This window comes from Drosophila busckii, chromosome 3L (genome assembly GCF_011750605.1).
Source record: "Drosophila busckii strain San Diego stock center, stock number 13000-0081.31 chromosome 3L, ASM1175060v1, whole genome shotgun sequence".
NCBI classification, from domain to species: Eukaryota; Metazoa; Arthropoda; class Insecta; order Diptera; family Drosophilidae; genus Drosophila; species Drosophila busckii.
In genome coordinates this window covers 17,331,803-17,346,641 of record NC_046606.1, presented here as the reverse complement: position 1 = coordinate 17,346,641, position 14,839 = coordinate 17,331,803, and the positions used below count along the sequence as shown (strand labels likewise).

General features: G+C 37.7%; 2 protein-coding genes across 5 annotated transcripts; one reads left to right on the top strand and one right to left on the bottom strand.

Annotated features, from left to right (window-relative positions):
* The first annotated feature begins 6,307 nt into the window (after positions 1-6,307).
* Positions 6,308-8,628, top strand: LOC108601068 (phosphoglucomutase). Its single transcript, XM_017988961.2, has 4 exons — positions 6,308-6,456; positions 6,518-6,767; positions 7,098-8,316; positions 8,378-8,628. The coding sequence occupies exons 1-4, from the start codon at positions 6,379-6,381 to the stop codon at positions 8,514-8,516; spliced, it is 1,686 nt and encodes a 561-aa protein (XP_017844450.1). The 5' UTR covers positions 6,308-6,378; the 3' UTR covers positions 8,517-8,628.
* Positions 8,629-8,803: 175 nt separating this feature from the next.
* On the bottom strand, positions 8,804-13,969 carry LOC108600984 (WASH complex subunit homolog 5). Of its 4 annotated transcripts, none has more exons than XR_001915208.2 (10): positions 13,802-13,969; positions 13,485-13,587; positions 13,241-13,432; positions 11,950-13,182; positions 10,508-11,892; positions 10,076-10,447; positions 9,868-10,017; positions 9,151-9,347; positions 9,004-9,088; positions 8,804-8,941 (listed from the first exon to the last, which is right to left on the bottom strand). XR_001915208.2 is itself a non-coding variant. In XM_017988847.2 (7 exons), the coding sequence occupies exons 1-7, from the start codon at positions 13,921-13,923 to the stop codon at positions 9,864-9,866; spliced, it is 3,561 nt and encodes a 1,186-aa protein (XP_017844336.2). In that variant the 5' UTR covers positions 13,924-13,969; the 3' UTR covers positions 9,795-9,863. The 4 variants fall into 4 exon arrangements, 1 of the variants encoding a protein (XP_017844336.2); XR_004458851.1 differs by having other exon boundaries at positions 9,004-9,085; XM_017988847.2 differs by lacking the exons at positions 8,804-8,941; positions 9,004-9,088; positions 9,151-9,347 and having other exon boundaries at positions 9,795-10,017.
* Between the last annotated feature and the right edge of the window lie 870 nt (positions 13,970-14,839).

The following is a 14,839-nucleotide window of genomic DNA, read 5'->3' as shown; positions in this document are numbered from 1 at the left end:
AGTTTTCAAGCCTTAAATATTTCGACTAAAATTTCCAATTACAATTGCCTGCCCCCATTTGCCTGGCTGTTTTATATCGATGGATATCAATCGTCAATCATAAATCGTCACTGGCAACAATGCGCTGGCTGCCACAATCAACAAAATTAGTTTTAGGTTCGAGGCAAATGACGCTGGCAGTTCGGTCGACAGCAGCCCACATAACAAACTGCGCTTTGAGCTTGCTGTTAACGTTATCTCTCTCTCTCTCTCTCTCTCTCTCTCTCTCTCTCTGAAAAGACGCTGGGGCCAATGGCAGTTACGTCTGAGCTGCTTTGTCCCCCGCCCCTTACCGCTGGGCATGGAAAGTAATGCGTTGGCGTCTGATTTTGATGGCTGCCTGGCATTGCTTTTGATCTCTGCAAACGCCTGATAAATGATAAGATGCCAAGTAACGGCAATGGCAACAAAAATAAAAAGTATAGAAAATGGCGCCGCAGGTGTGTGGCCGCCAAGCGAGAGAGAGAGAGAGAGAGAGAGAGAGAAATGTTGCTAGTTGAAGGGCTTTAATCAAAAGTGAATACAAAAAATTGCACTAAGCCAAGTTAGAGAAAAAAAAAATTAGCAAAGCCAGCCGCAAGGCAAATAATTAAAATTTGTTAATAATGTTGCATTTATTATGCACGCTGTGTTGCTGCCAATTAACAGCTAATTATTGCATGAACTGCGCCTGTCTGTCTGTCTGTCAGCGCCGTGCGCTTTGAATAATGCCTGTCTATAACAGACTTTTCCATGTAGCTAGAACTGCAATACAGTAAATATGGCAGATAAACGATAAATTGTTGACCTGGCTGCAAAGCTTTAAGCTTTTATTGTTGCAGCTATAGTAGATAAGCTTTATAAGCCTGTGAAAAAACATCACTCATACGCCACCAGTGCATGCTGAGCTTACAATCAATATTTTTCATTGGCTAGTTTACAATTTATTTCATACAAGCTTTTGTATATTGCACAATTAAATAAAAAATAATATTTTTACTACATCAAACTTTCCTTTGTAATATTCAATTAAAAATCTTGTTTATTTTTTGTACACAACAAACAAATTTGTTGTGCAATTTATCTGTTTATCCATATTATCCGTGTTATGACGCTCCTCAGCTTCGTTTTTATTTAATTATATTTTATAATTTTAACAGATTGCAGAAGCCTGAAAGATATGAAGAAAATTATGTAAATGGGCATATTGATGGGCGCAAGAATATAATGCATATTCCGCCGGGTGGGTTTTTTTTGCTGATAGATGAGTTTAAATATACTTGCAAAGGCTTTAGTAATCTAGTGACAGTGTTTCATTTGGTCGCAATGTCGACAAACAAGGAAGAGTCTTTACGACCATTATATTCTATAATAAATATAGGGCAGCAGACTAATTCTTCGGCTACAATGTGCTCTATTCTCCAAATTTGTATAGATGAAATAGAAAATCAGCATCGTGGCAATGATTTAATTGCCATTATAAGCGATGCCCTCAATTCTAATTTATTAGCAGTGAAGGAATTTCGCATGTTGCTGAATAGTGACTTGCCTCATTTACGATGCTTCACGCATCTAAAAAATCGTTGGTATTTAAATGGTCGTAGGTCTGAAGATAAATACCTCAACGGTATTTATTCTAATAATTTGAATAGAAATTTCCGAGCCGAACTCGCGCTAGCCAAAGCAGGATCATTAAGAATTAGTCATGTTAGTTACCATAGGGTAATTTGTGAGGAGTATGAAAATTTAGAAAAAGTTTTAATTAAAATGTTCGCCGATAAGTCGGTGGAGTCCGTCAATATGAGTTATATTAACAATGATAGATTAGAATACTTGGGCGGGGGCTTATTCAGGGGGATAATTGAAATGTGTATTTTTTACACCGAGCCAGTAGATTTAGAGAGTGAAGATTTAGTTAAAATTTTTTTCCATAATTTAATTAAGTTTCTTTTTAATATTTTTAATTGTGAGGCTAGTTAGAATATTTTTTGTCGAGCATCAAAAAAAACTCCCCCCCCGATATGCCCTTTCCCACAATATGCCCGTAGTAGTGCCGGCCCTGCACCGAAAGGTGCCTCTGTAAGTATTAATGTAATTGAATTAATGTATGTACTATTTATTAAAATTATATATTTTCATTTATTTCATATCAACGAGCTCTAATTACACCGGGGATTTAGTGAAAGACCACCAACCAGCCACACGTGTGGCTCATGATATTTATATTATATTTATGTAACTTTATTTACTGTAAATAAAATAATAAATTATAAATATATATTATAAATTATATTGTGTCATGTTTTTATTTATTTGACAACTTTATTTGTCCACTTGGTTTTATAGTTATATTTTTATATCTTAGAATTAAAATGGAGGAAATTCAAAAAAAAAACCTATGCTTACAGAAACGCAATGAGCACTTGCGTTCCCAAATATTACACTAACAGGCCCAAACATACAACAAAACTCAACACAAAACAAATCGACAACCCAAATTTAACCAAAAAACAAATCAAAACCCAAACAAAACAACAACTACAACAACTTCAACAACAACTACAACATCAACTACAACAACAGCAACAACAACTACAACTCCAACAACAACAACATCAACAACAACTACAACAACAGCAACAACATCAACAACAAATACAACAAATCTATAAACAATTTAATATTCAGCAACAGATACAGAGCGAAGACTTTGTAGAAGAGGCGGCGTCGCCTCAACTACAAGCTGATGTAAGTTATTCTGTAGAGTTTGTAGAAGACGCGGCGTCCCCTCAACCCGATGCTAGTTATGGCTATGCCGAAGACGTGGAATACGCGACGTCCCCTCAACCCGATGCTAGTTATGGCTATGCCGAAGACGTGGAATACGCGGCGTCCCCTCAACCCGATGATAGTTATGGCTATGCCGAAGACGTGGAATACGCGGCGTCCCCTCAATCCGATGCTAAATATGGTCAAAAAAATTCATCTGATAAAAGAGCGACAAGTTATTGCGTGAACTGCAATAGATGCTATCGGCCAGGGAAATACAAAGCACACCTTGAGAAATGCCAACTATTTGAAGGAAAATTTCATGTGTAAGTTTTTTTTTAATTAATATTTAGCTATATATATGTATATTGATATTTATTTATTTTTTTATATTTCCAGTTGCGAACTTTGCGCATCTAAATTTTATACAGATGCAGACTTGAATCGACATCGTACAGCTTACCATGGTTTCCAAAAAAAAAAAAAACAATTTTGATCAGAGTTAAGAAGGCTCTAAGGTAAATATATTTTAGATATGTTATTGATTATATAAAAGCAATTAAATTTATTTCAGTCCTCCAACGACCGAGTCGGAGATGATTTAATATCAAATACTCAATACAAATCAGCTCTCACTTGGCGGACTGCAGCTGTTGATTTGGAACGTGCAGCTCTAGATTTAATACAGCTAAAATTTCATAAGCACTGCGCAAAACACTTGGACATCGTTGTTGTTGTTGTTTTTTGTTGTTGTTGTCGACACATTTGGGCACGCAAGTGCTCATTGCGTTTCTTTAAAAATTGGTTTAATTTTCTAAATTTGTTCACGCCAATATGTAATATCGGCTAAACCGGCATCACTGGCACTCGTTTACAGGCTCTCTTCACCACACGCCGCTCTCCGCTCTCTTCCTACCTACCGCCTAAGTACTTTTGCCCTTGAAAATTGGGTATGCACTGTAACCATTACTTTCTCTCAGTTTCGCGACATTAAAACGTGCAGTTGTGAAAACCAAAGTCTTTAGTCTTTTTATTTCAAGTGAATTTTTCAGCTAACTCTCTGCCCCCCGACGAAACAAAATTCCTCCATTGTAATTCTAAAATTACAAAATATAACTAGAAAAACAAGTGGATAAATTAAAGTTGTTTAAATGTATAATAAAAGCATGACACAATATAATTTATAAAACTTTAAAACTCTTTCTATATTTTCATTTTCCTCACAATTAAATCTATGCCACGATGCTGATTTTCTATATCATCAATGCAGATTTGGAGAATTGAGCAGATTGTAGACGAAGAATTAGTTTGATGACATATGTTAATTGAAACAAATATAAAAAGTTCGCAATGGAAAACTGTCACTAAATTGCAAAAACCATTGCAAGTTTATTTAAATTGGTCAAGCATTAAGAAAAAGCCGAAACGATAATTATATATGAACATGAAAATAGCGGTTAATTTTTTTTTAATTATTATTATTTCATTACCATCTACTACTGAAGACTTGCAACCTAACATAATGCATGTTGACAGACTGGACCGACTGATCGAATTGTTGATGAAATATCCTATGCCTATGGTATATATTGTTACTAATTCTTAAAGATCCTGCTTTGGCTAGCGCGAGTTCAACTTGGAAATTTCTATTAAAATTATTGGAATAAATACCGTTGAGGTATTTATTCCCATTCCCAGAAGTCTGGTATTTCTAAATATTTTTTTTATAACATTTATTAAAAATAAAATAAAATATATGCTAAAAGATTTGTTTTAATATATAAGAAAGCTGAATGTTGGTATCAAGTCTGCTCTGCACGATGCCTGAGAAAAGAATGGGAAGAGGCCAGGGACCGGATGCGCCCAGGCCAGGGCTTGTGGCTAAAAACCAGGGTTCCGATCTCGATAACAAAGCTTTCGGTGGCGGTAGGTAGATCGATAGCTGATCCCAATCCGTCGGATGTTTAGCTGATTTCGATTTCGTACAATAACAATATGAGATTTATTGCATTTAAGGCCTTCGGTTAATTATGATCATGGCTAGATATAATTAAATAGTAATAAGCCACGAGTTGTGAGAAATGCATTATTAAACTTGCCTTCCTTTGTTTGTTTCAGTTCAGTTGAGTTTCAGCGCTGCCACGCAATGCGATAAAGAAGCAGCATAATGTTTTCATGCTCTTAAATAATTTGTATATACACACACACACACACACACACACACACAAACAAAGCTTTGCTATTTGCCAATTCCTGCAATTATCGGGTTTTATTGATACTATCAAATGAATACTTATATAACTTATTACAGCAAATATGCATATTGCTTTTCATTAATATTCCTAAAATTTGTCACATACAATACAAATGAATGTAATTTCGGTTTATCTCTCTGATTATGAAAAGGTATACAAATCTCATATTAAAACCAAATTTTCACTTACTCTTTCTTCTTCTGTTGCTGTTTCCTTCTTCTTGGCGCTCATGCTCATCTAACAAAATCTTCGGCCAATTAATGCTCAACTAAACACTCAAACCATTTTTCACTCAAAATGCTTCACCATTTTTCACTCAAAATGCTTCACCACACTTTTTGCCAATAATTACCCTAATTACAAACACGCAAGAAAGGCTTTTGAACAATGTCATTGCATTTTTCTATAATTTATTTAATAAACTCGATTCAAACAACACTTAAATTAATTAATTTAAGTTTCAATTTTGCATTAAAAAAATAATGATATATTCTCTGTTATCTCATTTCAAAATATGCCGCCCAATTACCAGTGTTAAACAACATTTATACTTTCTTTCGCTGTGATTTTTCAAAAAACACCGTGACTGACTGTGGCAAAACCACAGTGACTGACTGTGCTAAAATTTAATTTTAATAATTTTATAAATATATATTATTATAAATACAATTAATAGATATTCCACAATTCTTTTTTATTTAATTCCGCTAGCCAGGGATGCCAGACTGCGGGAAATTATAAAGAGCCGTCACGATAGACTTATTAAGCACGAAGTAACGGGTGGGTACATATCGCCAAGTGCTTGGTTAAACAGCTGATAGACAACAAAGCTAATAAAAACAATCAGCAATAAAATGTTAAGAATTACTTTATAAAGCTTTATTTAAATATTAAAATGCTTGTAAATTTTAGTTATCTTCTTACCACACAGTAAATTACACATATCTATGTACATAGCAATAATGGCGGAAGAATATTTGTGCCGGCATAAGTTAATGCCCTTGAATGACATTGTCACCCTTCACAGAACAGCTAAGCTCTATAGACTTTCAATTGTGACTACACTTAAGGTATGATACAAATTCATAAACTTAAATTATTTATTATTTTTCAATTAATTTAAGGTATTTGAGAACAAAATGCACAGAAACAACAATAAGCTGATAATGTGAGCACTCGCACTTGCATGTCGGCGACATGATAGCGCTTATCGGGTGCGTTGCAGCCGAGACCAAAAGCTTATCAGTGCGGGCGACGCACAGCTCAGTTCGCTTTTCATCGTCGTGTCGCTTGCAGTTAGATTTTCACCAGCAACTGGAAAAGTTAAATTAGCATCATGTCATTGAGCGTGGAGACAGTACAAACTACGCCCTATGAGGGCCAAAAGCCTGGAACCAGTGGGTTACGCAAAAAAGTTGGCAACAAATATTTATAGAAATAAAAAAATAGTGCTTTAAGTTTTGCAACAATTTCAGGTAAAAGTGTTTACGCAGCCCAACTACACTGAAAACTTTGTACAGTGCATTCTGGATGCCAATGAGGCCGCGGCGCTAAACGGCTCCACTTTGATTGTGGGTGGCGATGGTCGTTATTACTGCAAAGAGGCAGCTGAACTTATAGTGCGTATCTGTGCTGCCAACGGAGTCGCTAAGTTGCTGGTGGGTCAAAATGGCATACTCTCTACTCCAGCAGTCTCCAGCTTAATACGTCACAACAAGGCGCTGGGTGAGTACAAAAATACATATATGTATAATGTTGCCTAATCATTGTTAGCATTCGTTTTTAATCCTAAAAGCAATCACTGATAACCATTACCATGTAGTAATTTAAGTAATTATATTTTATTAACAAACATGCATATGTTACGTAGTTAATAGCTCGCTATAGTTAGCAAGGTCAAGGTCAAGACAAATTATTATTAGAAATATTTTTTTTATATTATAAATATAAGTACGAAATTAGAGTTACAAATATATTATTTAGACTTTTTGCTTAGTTAAAAGCATTCTAATGACAATTGTTTTTCGGCCTAATTTAAATTATTTCATCTTGCAGGTGGCATTGTTTTGACTGCTTCGCACAATCCTGGCGGTCCTGAAAATGATTTTGGTATCAAGTTCAACTGCGAGAACGGCGGACCTGCTCCTGATGCCTTCACCAACAAAATTCATCAGCTCTCAACGATTATTAAGAATTACAAGCTGGTGCGTGGTCTGCAGATTGACATCTCCAAGGTGGGGGTAAGCAATTATGATATTGCTGGCAAGCCATTTGTTGTCGAGGTTATTGACTCAGTGGCAGACTATGTGCAACATATGGAGGAGATCTTTAACTTTGCCAAATTGCGCGAGTTCGTGAGCGGAAAAGCTACTGGCAAGCCGTTGAAGATGCGCATTGACTCCATGAATGGTGTCACTGGTGCCTATGTGCGTGAGATATTTCTCAATCGTTTGGGAGCTGCAGAGGCTTGTGTAGTGCACACCACACCGCAGCCTGATTTTGGCGGCTTACATCCAGATCCTAATCTGACCTATGCCAAGGATCTGGTAGATACGGTTGCTAAGGGAGACTACGATATTGGCGCGGCATTTGATGGCGACGGTGATCGCAACATGATAATTGGAAGCAAAGCGTTTTTTGTGACACCCAGCGATTCCTTGGCTGTAATTGCTCACTACTTGGAGGCCATACCCTACTTCCAGAAGAATGGTGTGCAAGGATTTGCTCGCAGCATGCCCACAGCTTCGGCTGTGGATCTGGTCGGCAAGAGGCTGGGCAAGGAAGTGTTCGAGGTGCCTACTGGTTGGAAATACTTTGGAAATCTTATGGACGCTGGTCGCTTGTGCCTGTGCGGTGAAGAGAGCTTCGGCACCGGCTCCAATCACATACGTGAAAAGGACGGCATCTGGGCAGTGCTGGCCTGGATTTCTGTCATGCAGCACACTGGCAAAAGCATTGAGGATATACTGAAGCAGCATTGGTCTGTCTATGGACGTAACTACTTTACTCGCTACGACTATGAGGAGTGCGATCTGGAGCCCTGCAATGAGATGATGGCCACCATGGAGCAAAACATCACTGCCGCTGATTTTGCTGGAAAAAGCTTTACCAGCGGCGGAAAGAGCTACAAGGTGAAAGAAGCAGACAACTTTAGCTACACGGATCCCGTCGACAAATCGGTGGCCACCAAGCAGGGATTGCGCATTGTCTTCGAGGATGGCAGTCGCATTGTCATGAGACTCAGCGGCACGGGCAGCTCCGGTGCCACAGTGCGGTAAGTGCAGTAGCAAAGGCATGTGTAAGATATTTAACTATTTATTGTTATTTATTTGCAGCTTGTACATTGACTCCTATGAGAAGGAAAATGTGTTGGGCCAGGCCAGTGTCATGTTAAAGCCTCTTATTGATATCGCTTTGGAAATCTCACAGCTACCCAAGTTCACAGGGCGCAGTGCGCCTACAGTTATTACATAGGTATATTAATTGTAACTCAACTGCCATGCTTAATGTTGCCTATCTCCAACTACTTTGACACCGAATTTGTTAACTTTTTAATTTAAACAATAAATAAAATGCTTCAAGTTTCGTTGATAAAAGAAGTTTGTGTGTGGTAGGGTTAATACCTTAAATGCAAAAACATTGTTGTATGAAAATAATACAATGTGAACAAATCTAGAGTAATAAAATAAAAAAATTCGTTTGGCTTAGTCGACACAAATAGCATAATTATTTTATTGGCATCATCACGAGATCAAAAACAATAATTTTATTTTTAAGTTCAATGTTTTGAAAATATTGGTTAATCAAGTATTAACATATAAAAATACATTATTTCGTTCCTTTCCCAAGGACCTGATCGACGTATCTGATCGTCCATATTAAAAAGACAATTTGAAGCACTAAAATAGACAAATATTAGAAATACAATAAGAATACAAGCTTTCATATCTGCTACACGTACCGAAGGGGATTAAAAATAAACCTGTCGAAAAAAAAATACCAATGGTACCAATAATGACACCTATTATAAGGAGAGTAGCTATCTTCTAGAAGGATAGCAAAAAATTAATATCTTTTATAAATTGAAAAAACAGAAAAACAAACTTACAAAAAAACGTCCCACCATTTGCAACAACCCTCCCAAAAGAGTAAAGGCTCCAATTGATAATAAAATTAAGTACAGAATTCGCCAGTCGAATAATTCAGTTTTTGTTTCTTGCCAATACGTTGAGCCATTCGGACGCGTAACCCATTCACCATCATACCACCACAACTTTTGTGGTCCAATGAAATATAATATTAAACCTGGCAAAAAAGTTGCGAGTCCATTAAGCAAAACCCATATAACAGCGATAATTGACTTAATCTTTAGGCCACAACAACAACCGTCACATTGTTCGCAATAATCCTTACTGCACATCTTCAAAAGCTATCAAGCTAAAAATTATTTTATTATATTTAAAAGCTAAGTATATGTATATATACATATATATTTACTGCTGCGTTTTCTTGCCAACTAAAACTTAGACATTAAAGTCGAAGTTTGTGTGTTTATAGTTTTACAGTAATTAACTTTAAAATGATCAAAAACCTGGTAGATTCAAATCATTTGTTAATTTAATTCATCTTGAATTAAGATATTTTTGAATGCATTAATTTTTATGGAACTAATTTCTTTTACAATACAATTAATTCAAACTGAATACATTTTTTGAATTCTAATTCAAATTAATATCTAATTCAAATTGACTGCAGTTTTAGGATTCTCATAATTATATTAAATGCTGATGTATTATAAGTCTTATGTAAACTGATTTCCTCTTACTTTACTGGCGTGGCCAGATAATCATATTCACTCAAAATAATATTAGGTATACGCTGCTCCAGCACACTCAGCGGAAGGTTGGCCAAGCGCAGGAATGTTTGCAGAAAATGTATCATAGTAACCACCTCAGTGCCAATCACTTCTTTATCTCTACAAGAATAAGCTCAATTAGTTTTAATACTATATAAAGATTAATTAGCAAACTTACAGCAGCTGTGCCTCTGCGACCACCACAACATATTGACACATGTACGAGATATAAAGCATTTTGACATTTTTGTGAAACTGCTGTAGTATGGTCAGCAAACCTAAGATCAGAGGCACTGCGTCAATGGTATCTTTGGGAGATTTAGGAAGTAAACAGTCTGTATTGGAGGAGTGCTGCAAGCGTGAGACATGTGTAATGCTAAACAGAAATAGAAATAACGACATATGATGCGTGTTCTTAGTGGTTATAAAGATCTGGTCCAGAGGCTCAAAGTTGCCCGTATAATAAAGCATTTCATTGAGAGCCGTAAGCATGCCTACACCCTGCTCTGTGCAAAGTTTAGTGTTGCTGTTCAGCTCCACCATTAAAGCACTAAAAATAAAAACAAAATTAAATTATAAACTTAAAATAATTGTTTACTATATGATTTACCGATTGAGTGTATCTGTGGTATTCTCCAGCAGCTTGGCATCGCATTTGCTGCTGTAGCTTAGTTCGCTGGCGATTTGTTGACGTAGCAGCTGTTTTTGTCCCACGGATAACACAAAGTCTAGTAGGGTAGGCCAGACTTTCAGCCAACGCTGCGTATAGTTTTGATAATACTTCAGAGGCTGCTTGGCGATTTCGCCTGGAAAGTCACGCGATTCTATTTCTTTCGTCATAGCACTTAGAGCCTCGCACCACATGCGATCTGTTGTTAGATTCTTCTGCAGTCTTTCCACATTTTGCTTCATCTCATGCGTTAGCATGTGCGCATAGAGATGTTGCAGCCCCACCAGACCAGCTGGTGCCATTGCCTCGCGCAGCATGCTAAAGAAACTACCGCCAGCAAGCTGCTCTTGATGTGGCGACCGCTTGTCATACCAGCTGCACTTCAAATCTATATAAATAGTATGACGTGGTTCGGTACAGACCAGCAGCATGTGTGCCAGGCGGCCTATGAAGTTGTCCGACTTGCTGGAATCTCCTTGCAGCGGCATAAAGTTGGGTATGGGTATAGTTAGAGATTGATAGCGTGACTGCCACTCCTGCACCTTGTTGCGCAAAAAGCAATTGCACTCCTTTTCCACATTGTAGTTGATGATGCGCTGTGATTCCTCCAGCAATATGCTCAAGCCTTGCACACGCAAATAATCCTCTATATACTCAAAAGATCTGCGATATCCTTCTATGGTTTTGCCCAACGCATGCAGCTTGCTTTGTAGCAGCTGTACATTCGACTTGCCCTTCTCAGGCGTAAAAATAAGGCCTAGATTGTAAGCATTGGCCAAATGATTGACCAGCTCCTTGCGTATTCCATCCTCCAGCAGCTGTTTGGGATCAAGCTCAATAACGCCCACCAAAGTGGTTTTCATCATGAGAATACCTTTCGTAAAGATAGCTATATCATTGGTCAGTTGCGCCACTTTGGCGCGCTCCTCAAACTGAGCATAGTCGCGCAGCTTGTCCTTCTCTAAACGCGTGGGAAACTCCTTGATAACATTGGTCAGCAGCTGTATTATACGAGCAAGTATATTGAACATGGTCTCGGGCACAATTTGCAGGACGCGTCGCAAAAAGTTGGCCAACTCGGTGCTATAATAATTGGACACCGACACCAGATCTTCACTTTTCGCCTGATTAATGCGCATCAAAGGCAATTCCAGCGTACTGGCAAGCTTAAGAAATACAGCACGTATGGCAATCACAGCATTGGGCTGACGCTTGATATGATCCTGCATAATCGGCGTAAAGTCACGCTGAAGTAACTGCCAGGCATAGCTAAAGTCGCTTATCATTTGAATTTGAATTTCCATATCTTCTTTTAGATTGAGCAGCTGAGAAAGATGAGAGCTTATTCATTTATAGTAAGATAAGTGTGCTGGCTGACTTACCTGTGCCATGCGGTTTAATAAATCCCTTGTTTCCTGCAATTGCTGCTTCACCAGCATATTGGCATAGAGATTATGATACTCTTGTACTTCATCCAGCGCCTGCATTACTTGTATAATAAGTCTTCCCGATTTCTGAGGCTTTGTTATATCCAGCTTCTGCAAACGTTGCGCCACCTGGCCAAACCACTGCTCCAACTGTGGATTAACATCAATTTTGCTAAGCGCCCGTTTACCGGCAAATACTTCACTAAGCTCACGTAGATACTGCATGGCCTCATCGCGACTTGTACTCCAGTTATGCGTGCGTTGCTTTTGCACTTCAGCCAACAACTCCCTGAAGCTTAGCTCCATTTGGCCACAGTTAAGCATTAACGTGTAAATCTTGTCTCGCTCAAACTGCAGTTCATTTAGCACCAATTGGCGTACTGCAGTCGCCGCCTGTTCAGATATAACAAGCACAGCCGCACTGGTGTGCAGGCAATGCCAGCGCAGCAGCACATTAGCCTGCCGCATGAGCACAATTATGTTATTGGCATGCTCCAGGACGAATCCTTCGCTCAGAACTCCCTCCCGAACAATCTCCTTCGTTTTGAGCAACGTTTTTTGCAGACCTTCGCGCTGTTGTTGACAAAGCACACGCAAGGCACTTGGTGACACTACATTTGTTATAGCGCTGCTTGCTGCTTTGAAGTTCGCCCAAGCGTCGACCAAGTTTACAGTGATACCCATGTATACAGACAGCGTCCAGTTGTCACAGAAGAATTTGTCTACAATTTCCCGCATTTGCGCATTTTGATTGTGCAGCAAATCGGGGGCAAAGTATAGACATACATAGAGACAAACCGCCTGCGAGGCAAATGCTGTAGTTCGATGGGTAGGATGTGGATAGATGACCATTTGATTGTAGATATCATCACAACGCAAACGTGCTATAACCAAATCTATAAAATTGCTATCAAAGTGAAAGCGCGAAAAATATGCTTCAGGATATCTCTGCACAGTGGCAGGCGCAGCTTGGCCAGCAGCCTGCATAGCACGTGCTCTGGCTGGCTGCACAAATCCTGTGGAGCGAAGCAGCAAGCAAACCTCGTGGATATTGCTCTCATCGCTTCCGGGCGTGCTGTCGCCACCACTGTAACGATAATACGCCACCAGAAGACGCTCACGCACGTCGCCAGGTATATGAAAGTCCAAAATGAGCAGTATAACACCAAATAGATAGAGCGACTCGCACTAGAAGCAGTAGGTTAATCATCTGAGATGTTACTTTGTAAACTAATTAGCTACTTGCCAGCAATTGCTTGCCCTCTTCATCCTGAAGGACTGTTTCCAGGGACTGTTGTATATAGTAGCCGCTGTTTAGCTCCTCTATGTACTGCTGCAAATCGGTGGCATAGTGATGTATGCTTTGGAATGCCAAGTAAAAACGAGTGATGAGTGTTATATGATTGGTGCGTGTTTCTTCATCCAAGTCGCTCAGTTCCTTAAGAAATTTTTTCTTAGCACAAACATTTATTTTTTTATTTACAACTCACTGCATTATTTTCTATTTTTGACTCTTGTGCCTCAGCTACTTTGAAATACCTAAAATCTAATATTATATCAGCGTACTTCTTTCTGTCGGCAGTGGTCTCCAAGCTACAAAAGCAAAATCCATTATCAGTGAATCGCAATATCAATACAGTAGATATTAACTATGCAGATGCAAAAAAGAAAATGCAAAGTAATGGTTGCATTTAACTGATTTGATACACTAAAATCGGTTTTGAATCCCTTGATTTGACGCCTTCTTTGAGGCGATGCGTCATATACATAGTCGATATCTACTGATTTGAATTAATTCAAAGTTTACCGATACAGGCTCGGCACGTAGTTTTTCAGGCGTAGGATTTCAGCAATAATGGAATTTCCTACTGATACTATATTAAGTAGATTTTGTCCACAGGCATTATTTTCAGATAGGAATTCGCTCATTTTCTTCGCAATTTGCTTATTGCCTTATTGTTATTATTTTATTGACAGCTGTTTTTCCCTAGAGATGGCAAACTAGTCGCTAGACTATCAGTTATACTAACGAAATTATCGATTAGATATTATCGATTATATAATCAAGATGATAAGACCAAAATTTAAAACTAAATACCATTCAAATACCATTATCACCAACATTTTTTTTAACCTTATGTGTTGTGCCTCGTTTTGTAATCGCGAGATTAAAAACAATACTTAGTACAAGTACCTACGTTAAAAATGTTGACTAATCAAGTATTGAAATATAATTCAACTTGAAATTTTCAAGTATTGCAAATGATCAAAAAGCTGGTAACTTAATATACTAAAAGTCTTAAAAAGAATATAGCTTACATATGTATGTAATTAAATTTGATATAGTTTGAACTATCTTTTAATACTGTCAAAAATACCGAAGATATAAAAGGTTTCACACAATTTTTTTTTGTTTAATTTATGCATTTTCCTTACTATACTAAATATTAGAATTTTAGGCAATATTAAAACCACATTATAAGACACCAATAGGAAAAAATTTCGCCGGTTAATCATATGTTAATGTTAACGTTTCGGTCCGTTTATCCTTTAAGTAAATAAATTGTAAGTGAAAAGTAAATAAAATAAATAATCAAATCAGGGACTGTAATGGTAAATTAAAATATTAACAACTAAGAACTTGCAGTCTTAATTATTTTGTCATATTACTTCGAAATTAATCCGATGTTTTATATAACATCGATGCATCCCTCAACACCAATATTAACAGCATCGGAAAATATCGTTGAAATCATCGATGGTCGAAGCATCGATGATTTTGTACATCATTAATATATTACAACAACCCTATTATCGATACATTTTGCAACAAGCGTCGCCGCGC

Excerpts from the sequence above, each read along its gene's own strand:
- LOC108601068 (XM_017988961.2), top strand. The coding sequence starts at position 6,379 with ATGTCATTGAGCGTGGAGACAGTACAAACTACGCCCTATGAGGGCCAA. Across the intron at positions 6,457-6,517 it reads CCAGTGGGTTACGCAAAAAA|GTAAAAGTGTTTACGCAGCC; the intron begins GTTGGCAACAAA and ends CAACAATTTCAG. Across the intron at positions 6,768-7,097 it reads ACGTCACAACAAGGCGCTGG|GTGGCATTGTTTTGACTGCT; the intron begins GTGAGTACAAAA and ends TTCATCTTGCAG.
- LOC108600984 (XM_017988847.2), bottom strand. The coding sequence starts at position 13,923 with ATGAGCGAATTCCTATCTGAAAATAATGCCTGTGGACAAAATCTACTT. Across the intron at positions 13,588-13,801 it reads TACGTGCCGAGCCTGTATCG|CTTGGAGACCACTGCCGACA; the intron begins GTAAACTTTGAA and ends TTGCTTTTGTAG. Across the intron at positions 13,433-13,484 it reads CAAAAATAGAAAATAATGCA|GAACTGAGCGACTTGGATGA; the intron begins GTGAGTTGTAAA and ends AAATTTCTTAAG.